This window comes from Geotrypetes seraphini, chromosome 14 (assembly GCF_902459505.1).
Source record: "Geotrypetes seraphini chromosome 14, aGeoSer1.1, whole genome shotgun sequence".
Classification (NCBI taxonomy): Eukaryota; Metazoa; Chordata; class Amphibia; order Gymnophiona; family Dermophiidae; genus Geotrypetes; species Geotrypetes seraphini.
In genome coordinates, this window is record NC_047097.1 from 2,401,171 (window position 1) to 2,413,448 (window position 12,278).

Genomic DNA, 12,278 nt, shown 5'->3' on the forward strand with positions numbered 1-12,278 from the left:
TGGCCGAAACACCAAAACACACATCGCTTAGTAACCAGTAAATAAATACAAGGATTGCTTCCTGTGCAATGTAAGGTGCTTTATTTAATACAAAAACCAGACATAAAGCTCTACAATCATAAATCCCAAAATCAATGTCAAAAGTAGAGTTCAAAAATGATTATTTCTTCTTTCTCGATGCACCCAGAGAGATCACGGTGGTAATTTGTAACGATATTGTAATGATGTAGGTCTTAAACAGAAATCAAATCATGAGGGAGAAAGACCTCAGACTGTTTATTTGTCGATCCAAACCAGCAAAATGGCTGTTCGGTCAGATCAGACAATACTGTAATCATAGTTCATAAACAATGCTCTTGTATATTCAAATTGAGTTATTAATGATATGCAATTCAAAATTCTTGTCAAGTGTACTATAAAAAATCTTATATATTAATCCATTATTTACAATGGAGAATGCATCAATTGCATTAATATACATGAAATGCAAATTACTGCATTAATGCATATTTGTGTCTCTAGCTCTAAATTTACCCATTAAAAATGAGTCATTCAATTTGGTGTTACATCTGGTGTTTCGTGTTGGCAAACTCTGGATTAATAATTAGTTTACATAGTGCAGCAGAATTTGCAAGACTTTGGGCTCCTTTTACAAAGGTGCGTTAGGGCCTTAACGCGTGGAATAGCATGCGCTAGCCATTACTGCCTCCTCTTGAGCAGGCGGTAGTTTTTCGGGTAGCGTGCACTAATCCGGTGCGTGCGCTAAAAACGCTAGCGCACCTTTGTAAAAGGAGTCCCTTGTGTCAATTTTTATGAAGGATTTCTTGTCTCACAGAAATCCAGGGGTTTCCAACCTTTCCAGTCAGGTTTTCAGAACATCTACAATGAATACATATGAGAGAGATTTTCATACCAAATGCATGCAAACTTTTGAATTGTACGTTATTACCCTGTATTTGATTTGATGATAGCCAATTGTATGTTTTTAGCTTGCTTTCATAGTATATATTGCTTTCTGTTTTTATGATGTATATCATTGTTATGTATGTATATGATTATTTTATTATATTATTTTATTAACTTGTTTCTATGTTTTTAATTCTCTGGTTTTAAATTATTTCTAATCTCCCTGTTCATACGAGGTTTCGAATCGTTTTTCGTTGTTCTTTAATTATGTTCTTTTTGTTTCTAAATGGTCCCTTAGACTCTTCACTAAATGGTCCCTTAGACTCTTCACTGCCTTTGTCGAGTCTATGAACTTTAGTAGCATATTTATCAATAAAGTGACTCCAGAAATATATACCCATGGCTGATTACTTGACATCTTATCTTCACGACTCCATTGTTGTGTGTGCACCTTCCTCGTCGTTGAGGCCTTCCTTTGGCTTCTTCTATAGTATCCTGAAAACCTGACTGGCTGTGCACTCTATTTTGTAATGTTCTGATTTGCAACCAGGTCTATATTTTAAAATGACAAGACTACAGCTGGGTATGAATTTTATTTGGATGATTTTTCCCTAAAGTATTGTTTACTTGATCAAATGCTTGATAAAGTACTTAGGAAATTTGATTTGCAAAACGTATTACTCCTAGTTTGTCTTTTTTTTTCCATATTTTAGGTGAAATGGTACGACAGGCCCGGGTCCTTGCTCAGGCCACCTCTGATCTTGTCAATGCTATGAGGTCAGATGCTGAGGCTGAACTTGACATGGACAATTCCAAGAAGCTCTTGGCAGCTGCTAAGCTTTTGGCAGATTCCACAGCGCGCATGGTTGAAGCTGCAAAGGTATTTAGTTGTACTGGCTACCAATTGAATCGCAAATCAGTTTTAAGACAATGTTTGATTTTTAAGATGCTAAATAATGATGCTCCTGTTTCTTTGGAAACTGTATTGCGCTTATAAAAGTCTTCACACAGCTTGCTTTCCATTGATAAACAATTGTTGGATATTCTGTCATTTAGATAAGTTAGATTGTTTATATATAGAGAATCGATGTTTCAGATTGAAGGAAATCAAAACGTACTAAGACAAATCCTACCCGGCAGCCCTTCAGCAATATCACTTATAAAAATGTTTAATAATAATAATAATAATTTTATTCTTATATACCGCCAAGGTCGTAGTATTTTGAGGCGGCTTACAACAAAGAAGGCCTGGACAATCAGCGAATAGGTACAATCAGTGAATATAGATACAATTTATATAGGTAAGCAGGATACAGGTACAATATATAGGTACAATATATATAGGTGAGCAGGATACAGAGGAAGGTAAAAGGGATCTTGGGAAACAAGAGGTCGGGCATAAGAACACGCCCAAGAGCAGAACATTGAGGCACACGACTGATAACATCCCTTTCCTCCATTGACCACTACACACTTTCACCTTCCACTCAACCAGTTTCTGACCCAGCCCTTCACTTTGGGGCCCATCCCAAGGGCACTCACTTTATTTATTTAGACATCTGTGTGGAACACTGTCAAAGGCTTTGCTAAATTCTAAATATACCACATCTAGCGCACTCCCTCTATCCAATTCTGGTCACCCAGTCAAAGAAATTAATCAGATTTGTCTGACAAGACCTACCTCTAGTGAATCCACCTACCTCTACCATCATTGTTGTTTTCTAGTGATCTGTGCTGTAATGTGTAATGGCTTTATCTAGATTACAGGTGTCAAACTCAAGGCCCGCGGGCTGAATCTGGCCCATCTGATTGTTTTATGCGGCCCACAGTCCGATGCTCCCAGTGGCCATGCTCCGCAGTGGCCGGCTCCCTCCTCCTCACAGCCGCAGTGTGCATGAAGCCGCTTGCAGCAGCTCCTTGCACGTCCCACACCTCATCCAGAAGCATTCCCTCTGATGTTGCGACGTCCCGTATTTGCATATGGGGCGGGGTCTGGGGCAGAGATTAGGCAGGGTCTGGTCCGCAACTTAGCCTGTGTTTTGGATTTCGGCCACTTAATGTAATTGAGTTTGACACTCCTGATCTAGATAGACATCATATGCTATGTATAATAGCTTGCTAAACCAAGTCCTAATTGAACAGATGAGCCTTATATAGAAAGAATATATTGAAATAGGCTTCTTCTAAAAATACTTCTGCATCTGTGTTCTTGAAAAACTCCGTTGAAGCCACAGTTCTAACATGGGTCCTTATTTTGAATGTTAAAATGATTTTGTTTCTACTGACATTTTTAGAGGTCGCTTTATTTAATTCATTTTCCCCCAAGGGAAAGTGATGAATTGTCACCACCCAATTTTCCTTTCACATCTTGGGGACACGGGAGATTATATGATGATCATCCATTTTCCTCAGTTGTTCTGTTTCACACTGTTAGAGATTCCAGCTGTTTCTTATGCACTTAAGAACATAAGAAGTTGCCTCCGCTGGGTCAGACCATAGGTCCATCGTGCCCAGCAGTCTGCTCCCGCGGCGGCCCATCAGGTCTATGACCTGTAAGGTGATCCTTTGCCTAAAACCCTTCAATCCCCTTCATCCCTTTATCTATACCCTTACGTAATCCTATCTATACCTCTATCTGTATCCCTCAATCCCCGCATCCATCAGGAATTTATCCAATCCTTCTTTGAAACCCTGTAATGTACTGTGTCCTATCACAGCCTCCGGAAGCGCATTCCAGGTGCCCACCACCCTCTGAATGAAAAAGAATTTCCTAGCATTGGTTCTAAACCTGTCCCCTTTCAATTTCTCCGAGTGCCCCCTTGTTTTGTGGTTCCCGATAGGTTGAAGAATCTGCCCCTCTCCACCTTCTCTATGCCCTTTATGATCTTGTAAGTCTCTATCATGTCTCCTCTGAGTCTCCGCTTTTCCAGGGAGAAGAGCCCCAGTCTTTCTAACCTGTCTGCATATGAAAGGTTTTCTATACCTTTTGTCATTTTCGTCGCTCTTCTCTGAATCCTCTCAAGTATCGCATATTTCTTCTTAAGGTATGGTGACCAATATTGGGCACAGTACTCCAGATGCGGGCGCACCTTCGCACAATACAGTGGCATGATGACTTCCTTTGTTCTGGTTGTAATACCCTTCTTAATAATGCCCAACATTCTGTTTGCTTTCTTTGAGGCTGTTGCACATTGTGCCGTTGACTTCATTGTTGTATCCACCACCACACCCAAGTCTTTTTCAAGGTTACTTTCCCCTAGTACTAATGCCCCCATTTTGTAGCTGAACATCGGGTTCTTTTTCCCTATATGCATGACCTTGCATTTCTCTATATTGAAGTTCATCTGCCATTTATTTGCCCACTCCTCCAGTTTGTTCAGGTCCCTTTGTAGGTCTTCACACTCCTCCGCCATCCTAACCCTGCTACAGAGTTTAGTGTCATCCACAAATTTTATAACTTCACACTTTGTCCCTGTTTCTAGGTCATTAATAAATACATTGAACAGCAGTGGTCCGAGTACCAACCCCTGCGGAACACCGCTCGTGATTCTCCTCCAGTCTGAGTAGTAGCCCTTCACTCCAACCCTTTGCTTTCTGCCTGCCAACCAGTGTTTAGCCCATATGTATACATCGCCTTCCACCCCATGGTTCCACAGCTTCCTAAGTAGCCACTCATGGGGTATCTTGTCAAAGGCTTTTTGGAAGTCGAGATAAATGATGTCTATGGGTTCCCCTTTGTCCATCTGGCTATTTATCCCTTCAAAGAAGTGCAGTAAGTTCGTTTGGCACGATCTTCCTTTGCAGAAGCCAACATCGCTTTCATTAGTCCATTTTTTTCTATGTGCTCACAGATGCTGTCTTTTATCATTGCTTCTACCATCCTGCCTGGAACTGAAGTCAAGCTTTCCGGCCTGTAGTTCCCCGGGTCACCTCTCGATCCCTTTTTAAAGATAGGTGTGACATTTGCTATTTTCCAGTTCTCCGGGATCTCCCACTTCCCATTTGGATTTCTACTGTCCTGGGGAGATGAGAATTCACGTTACGTTCTTAGTTCAGTAGTTAGAAACCAGTCCCCTGAGCTATTTTTTATCTACTCTTTCTGTATTATACTTTTAACATTTTAAGAATTTTTTTTGATCCTTGTAGAGCCTGACATTGTCATCATCCCCTATTTTGTTATTGGGCGTGGAACTGTTAAGTAAGTTGTTTGTTTCAGAGAACAACTTTATAACTGATTGCCTAGGTAGGAAGGCCAAGTGAGAGCCTATTTTGTAAAGATTCATATGCATCTTTATAAAATACATATTAGTATAAATATTTCAGAAATTGCAGCGTTAATGAACTTGTCTATATTTACATCATCTTGGGAGCTGGCACAAATGTATGTGCGTAGATTATATCCAGTCAGGCGTATTTTCGGGGGAGTACTGTACAGGCATGCATGCATGCACGTGACATCATCACATCGATGTCCGTGCAATTCCGGATGCCTCGAGCCACTACCACCGCGTTCAGTGTGCCATGGCTTCATAACTTTTGCGAGACACTGCTCTAAACTAACATATCAGAATTAATGTTTCCTATTATCCGGAAGATGAAAACTGTTCAAATAATGCATGTTAATTGTCTGCTTCTGTAAAATGTTTCTTAACAATAGGAAGCAAGTTTGTCTCAAAGGCATTTAGTAAGTTTTCTCCCTGCATTAGCCCTGATTTTAATTGAGCGAATGAATCTTCTTATGCGAGTCACTTAGAATGCATTATGGAAAACACATTTCACCAGTATTATTTCTCAAAGCCAAAGAGACCCCCAGAAAGAGATCAGCGAGCCTGCTTCATGTAGTATTGTACAAGAACTGTAATATGGTCTTCAGGAGAGAGGAATTATGATCAAACTGAATTAGCTTTATTGGATTGGTGATCTGTAGAATTGTAAGAAATCTGTAATATGAACAGGAGTGAGTAACAGAAAAGAAAATTTATTTTATTTAAAAAAATCCTATTCAGCTTCAAGCCTAAGCGGAATACAAATAAAACAAAATGCATGAAAAATTCACAAACTTTAACAAAATGGACTGTTAACTAGAACATGGAGATCCATCAGCTGTTAAAACTGTCAGCTGTCTGCCTAGCCTCAGTAAAATATGTACCCAGAATACTACGAGAGTCAATAAAAAGCTTTAACAAAAAAATGAGTTCAACAACTTCTTAAAACTCATCTTATTGCTACACAACCTCAGGGAACTTGGCAAAAGCAGTCCACGCCATTGAAATCGCTGATGCCAAAGTTTTCATATGACTCATCCAGGCCACTGTTTACATATTTAATTTCATCATTATATGGAATTGTAAAGTGTCTATTTCTGTAAAATCTGTGTCAAATACCATGGTGCTTCCCCATAAACCACCTGGTGAATAATCATCAAAATTTTCTATTCGTACAGTATGTACTGGAAGCCAATGTAGTTTTAACACAGGAGTAATATGCTCATATTGTGAATTCCCTGCAACTAATCTTGCTGCTGTATTTTGAATTAAACGTTGGTTTGTTTATATAGGACTCTATATACCACATCAGAGCAGTTTACAATTTTAAAAAAATGTTTAAATAATAACAAAAGGAAGAAATCCAGGTTTGAAGGCAGAGTCCGGAAGACCACCCTCTTTCTCTTCCCCGAGCCACCCTTTGGTGGTGGTTAGTGGTTTAGCCCAGTGGTTCACAACCCTGTCCTGGAGGACCGCCAGTCCAGTCAGGTTTTCGGGATAGCCCTAATGAATATGCATAGAGCAGATTTGCATGTCTGGCACCTCCATTATATGCAGTTCTCTCTCATGCATATTCATTAGGGCTGTCCTAAAAACCCGACTGGCCTTGGTGGTCCTCCAGGAGAGGGTTGGGGACCACTGGTTTAGCCGTTATGAGTAAACAATTGATTATATCCCCACATGGCAAATTAAAAGTGAGCATCTTGAAAACACAGAGCCTTAATTTTGTTCAGATTATAGAATGGTTAACATTGATAAATGTAACTTTCACAAGTGTAAGTGTGCTTTTTAGCTGCACTCCATACTGTGAGTGTGCAAGTCAGAGCACATACATGCAAGGGGGAGGTAGATGAGTGGGGTGTGCACATGTCAAACATATACATGCATAGGTTATAGAACGCTGTCACATGCTAAAGTGCTACATTTAGGTGTGCGCATTTTCACCTGCTATTGACACACTGTAAGTAGGTGTGCCAAAAGGTTCGGCGTGTAAATGCTAATTTACATTAGCATTCTAGAACAGAATCTGAGCTACCCAGATGTGTTGGGTCCTGCACTACTAGCAGACTGGGTCCTCATGATTTGTATGTGGATTATTTACTATCTTCTATGTGGAGCAATTTATTGTCTTAATTGGAACTTTGACTCTATATTAAAGTCCATTTCAGAAGCATCGTTATTCCACAGTGGTTTTTTTTTTTTGCTCTGGTTTGCAATTTATAATCAACACGCTGCATTTTGGTGCCTAAATCTTGCTGCATTTTATAGAATTGATCCCAGAGCGATTGGATAAAGAACATTTGATGCAATGACATCTCTTGGAAGTCTGATCTTTCTGCTGTTATGTAAGGGTATTTCTGTGCTTTTTCTTTTTAAGGGGGCTGCAGCTAACCCTGAAAATGAAGACCAGCAGCAAAGATTGAGGGAAGCTGCTGAAGGCCTGAGGGTGGCAACCAACGCAGCTGCCCAGAATGCCATCAAGAAAAAAATTGTCAATAGACTGGAGGTGAGATAAGGTGGATGTAGCTAAGAGAAGATTGGGCTTCTAGTGAAATGAATTGTATGTGACTAGAACCAGTATCAAGGGCTAGTCGTGTCAACCAGTGTCTCTAAATTCCAGTAGCATTTTCTCCTAAACATTGTAAAGTCAAGTATTTAGTATTAAAAAAAATAATCATTGAAGAAGCGAATCACTTAAAAGCTTACTCTATTATGTTTAACAGCTTTAGGGGTTTAGTGAGCTCTAACGGTGACGGGACTAAATTGCGCGAGACAACGGCGCGCCGACAACTGAGCGCAAGGTTGACGGCACGCCGAAGAAAAGCACTATTTTAAAGGGCTCCGACGGGGGGTGTGGGGGGGAACCCACCCACACACTTTACTTATCAGACATTGCGCTGGCGTTATGGGGGGTTTGGGGGGTTGTAACCCCCCACATTATACTTAAAACTGAACTTTTTCCCTAAGAAACAGGCAAAAAGTTCGGTTTCAAGTATAATAAGGGGGGTTACAACCCCCCAAACCCCCCACAACGCCAGCGCGATGTCTGTTAAGTAAAATAGGGGGGTTCCCCACCAATACCCCCCGTCAGAACCCTTTAAAATAGTGCTTTTCTTCGGCGCGCCGTCAACCTTGCGCTCAGTTGTCTGCGCACCGTTGTCTCGCGCGATTTTGTCTATGAACCAGCTCTAACTGATCCCTGTTTAGACTTTTTACAGGATTATATAGGCTCTTCAGGATATGTTGATGAAAATGTGAGAGATTAGAGAATCTGGGCCTCTTCTCCCTTGAAAGAGGAGACTGAGAGGGGACATGATTGAAACCTTCAAGATAATCAAAGGAATAGACATAGTAGATAAAAACAGGTTGTTCACCCTCTCCAAGGTAGGGAGAACGAGAGGGCACTCTGTAAAGTTGAAAGGGGATAGATTCTATACAAACATAAGGAAGTTCTTCTTCACCCAGAGAGTGGTGGAAAACTTCAACGCTTTTCCAGAGGCTGTCATAGGGGAAAACACCCTCCAGGGATTCAAGACAAAGTTGGACGAGTTCCTGTGGAACTGGAACATATGCAGGTAGGCTGGTCTCGGTTAGGGCGCTGGTCTTTGACCTAAGGGCCGCCGCGTGAGCGGACTGCTGGGCACGATGGACCACTGGGTCTGACCCAGCAGCGGCAATTCTTATGTTCTTATGTTATGTCATTTTCAGTCTGCACAAGCCTGAAAATTACAAAATAACATAAAAATTTATTTATATACCACAGTACCTTAGGAGTTCTATGCGGTGTACAAAAGAAAATTGAAACAGTGACAATAACAAATGACCTAGAAATTACAAAAATTTCTTAAATAAGTAGGTTTTCAATCATTTCTTAAATTGCTGGTAAGAGACAGAACTAGCTAACAGATTTACAAACTCTTTGTCAAAAGAAGCTGCCTAAAAAGATAGGAGTCATTAAAAATAGCTCTTGTATAAACGATCTTTTACCGATGGAAAAGCAAACATTACAATTATGTCTTGGTCATTGTGAATTAATGAATAAAAAAATGATCCACAAGAAAATGATCCAAACTTAAATCTGACGCTGGCCTCGACTGGTAACCAATGTAGTAGTCTTTGGTAATAAGGTGCGACACGATCTGATTTTTTCAGATTGAAAATTAATCAGACTGCTGTGTTTTGTATGATGCGGAGACTATGACACTTTTTCTGATAACCCGCTAAGTAAACTACACTTCTCCCTCCAGATTCGCGGGGGATAGGGGCAGAGCCGGACCGCGAATGATGAAATACCGTGAATATCTTCTGGTCCGGCTCTGACCCACCCCCGCCTCCCTCCCGCCTTCCCCCTGGCATCCCGGCCTTACCTGGTGGTCTAGCGGGCTTTCGGGGCAGGAGCAATCTTCCTACGCTCCCGCCCCGTGTAGATCGCCAATAGGAAATGGCTGCCGTGAGTTCCCGTAGTATCTCGATACTACGAAGGGAACTCCCCACAGCCATTTTCTATTGGCGATCTACACGGGGCAGGAGCATAGGAAGATCGCTCCTGTCCTGAAAGCCCACTAGACCACCAGGTAAGGCCGGGACGCCGGGGGAAGGCTAAACTGTGGGGTTTTTTTCTTTTTTCCCCCCCCTCCCCAAAAAATTGCGAATATGTGAAATTGCGATTGCCGAAACTGCAAATGGGGAGGGGGAAGTGTATATTACAGTAATCTAAAACTTAGAATTAATGACTGTGCCAACTGTACCAAATCACTTTCCACCGTACAAGGGGGTCACAACTATCTGTCTATCTAGGAAGGCAATTATGAAAAATCATTTACCCAGAAAAATTATGATTTAGCTCGGTAACTTGGTTATGGACAAATTGTCCAGGCTTTACCTGCCTCAAAGGACACAACAATACACATAATTTTGCATGGTATAAATTAAACATCCCTGGGGTGGGCTTAAACTGGAGGAGGTAAATAACACATATAGATGATATTTTCAGATCAATGGACATCATTTTTAAGAGAGAAATTGACAATAGGAAAATTGATATAGCTACATTTTCCTGATGTGCTTTTCAAAGAGAAAATATTCTAATTTCCTTCCAGTTGGAAATTGGTACAAAGCCTAGGGTAAAAATACCCATCAGCTTTGTCAAATATGAAAACTGCATGTTAGAATTTTAAGGTATGTGTTTATAGTTGACATAGGCTTAGAAAGGGAACTAAGGCCAGTACTGGGCAGACTTGCACGGTCTGTGTCTGTATATGGCCGTTTGGTGGAGGATAGGCTGGGGAGGGCTTCAATAGCTGGGAGGGTATAGATGGGCTGGAGTAAGTCTTAACAGAGATTTCGGTAGTTGGAACCCAAGCACAGTACAGGGTAAAGCTTTGGATTCTTGCCCAAAAATAGCTAAGAAGAAAAAATTTAAAATTTAAATTGAATCAGGTTGGGCAGACTGGATGGACCATTTGGGTCTTTATCTGCCGTCATCTACTATGTTACTATGTTATTATTTTTTTTTTAAATGCATTTGTAATGAATGCATCGTTGCATTAACAGCCTCTTTTATAAAGCCACGCTAGCAGCTGCACTGCGCTAATGGTCCCGAAGCCCATAGAGATTTAAAGGGCTTCGGGGCTGTTGCCGCGCGGCTTTGTAAAAGAGGCTGTAAGTGTGTGTTTTTCTAATATGGTGGTGTTTGTTCTGAATCTTAAATTAAGTACCATATAAGATGGCTTTCAGCCAGTGTGCAGAGTTTAAATTGTTATAAAAATAAATACGTGTGTCACTACCTCTACAGTATAGAGATAATGCTTTTTTATATAAATGTATTTTTATCTCCTATGTATCTTGATAGAATTTTGGCAGGAGGTCTGTGGAACATAATTCTGGGTGGATTGTATCCATGTGCTGGTTAAATGAGTCATGCTAGGATTTGGTACTTTTATAAAGTAATGTCTGTCTTTATACACGCACTGGGTATTTTATGTAATTTTCATTCTTTTATATATCTAGAATATTTTTTATATATGTAATTTAACATGTCTAGAATAGTTTACTTTCTAAGGTCACTGCCTAATCCTGGGAGTGAGTAACTAAAAAGGATTCATTTACTATTTGGGATCCAGACAGATAGAGGATACTAGGCTCAGTGGATCTTTGTTCTGACCCAGCACAGCCCTTACTTATATTATGAGCTGTCTGAATTTTTTATTTTTCTCAAGGCTGCAGCTAAACAGGCAGCAGCTGCTGCAACCCAGACCATCGCAGCTTCCCAGAATGCAGCTCTTTCCAACAAGAACACAGCTGCCCATCAGCAATTGGTTCAGAGTTGCAAGGTAGGCGTTTGATGTATTTTGTCTTTTTGTTTGTTTGGTTAATGTGTGCCACTTTCAGTTGTGACTTCACAGTCAACGTTTAGAACATTTTTAAAAGCCTCTATTCTATGGATGTTAGCAGTTGTCATGACCAAAAGCATTTAAGAAATGCATTACATAAAGAAGCTGCCAAGCTTGACATTGTGATGTCCATGCGAAAGTTATGCAGTTAAATGGGGAAGGTGTTTTTCAAGGATGTGCCAAAAAGTTATGTCTCTGCCACTAGAAATGTGGATAGAGTGGATAATAAATACAGTCAAACCTCGGTGTTCGAGTAACCCGGTTTGCGAGTGTTTTGCAACACGAGCAAAACTTGTCTCGCAAACCGAGTGTTGACTCGATTTGTGAGCACCCACCCCTCCCGATGTGAGCATCGCTCCCCCCGCTCGAACCGGCACCCCCTGCCCGAACTTACCCCCCGGCACGCAGCCCAAAGGACGTGCCGGTGCCGCTAGAAGATCTTCCTGCCTCTACCGGCCTTGAGCATGCATCTGCGCATGCTCAAGGCCTTCTAATTCTCCCTCTCTCCAAGATTCTCGGAGATCGGTTCGCACGGGGGGGGGGGGGCTTTGCGAGTGGGGGGGGGAACAGCGCCGCTGGCCTCGGGAGGGGGAAATGTATCAAAGCGAGTTTCCATTATTTCCTATGGAGAAACTCGCTTTGATATACGAGTATTTTGGTTTACGAGCATGCTTCTGGAATGAATTATGCTCGTAAACCAAGGTACCACTGTATT

At 41.2% G+C, this 12,278-nt stretch overlaps 1 protein-coding gene across 2 annotated transcripts in view; it reads left to right on the forward strand.

Annotated features, from left to right (window-relative positions):
• Positions 1-12,278, forward strand: part of TLN2 (talin 2) — a 572,423-nt gene that overhangs the window by 312,950 nt on the left and 247,195 nt on the right. For both annotated transcript variants that reach the window (XM_033920311.1, XM_033920312.1), the window contains 3 exons: positions 1,620-1,786; positions 7,549-7,677; positions 11,390-11,503. In XM_033920311.1, the coding sequence (XP_033776202.1) occupies positions 1,620-1,786; positions 7,549-7,677; positions 11,390-11,503 (410 nt within the window). The remainder of the gene's footprint in view (positions 1-1,619; positions 1,787-7,548; positions 7,678-11,389; positions 11,504-12,278) is intronic.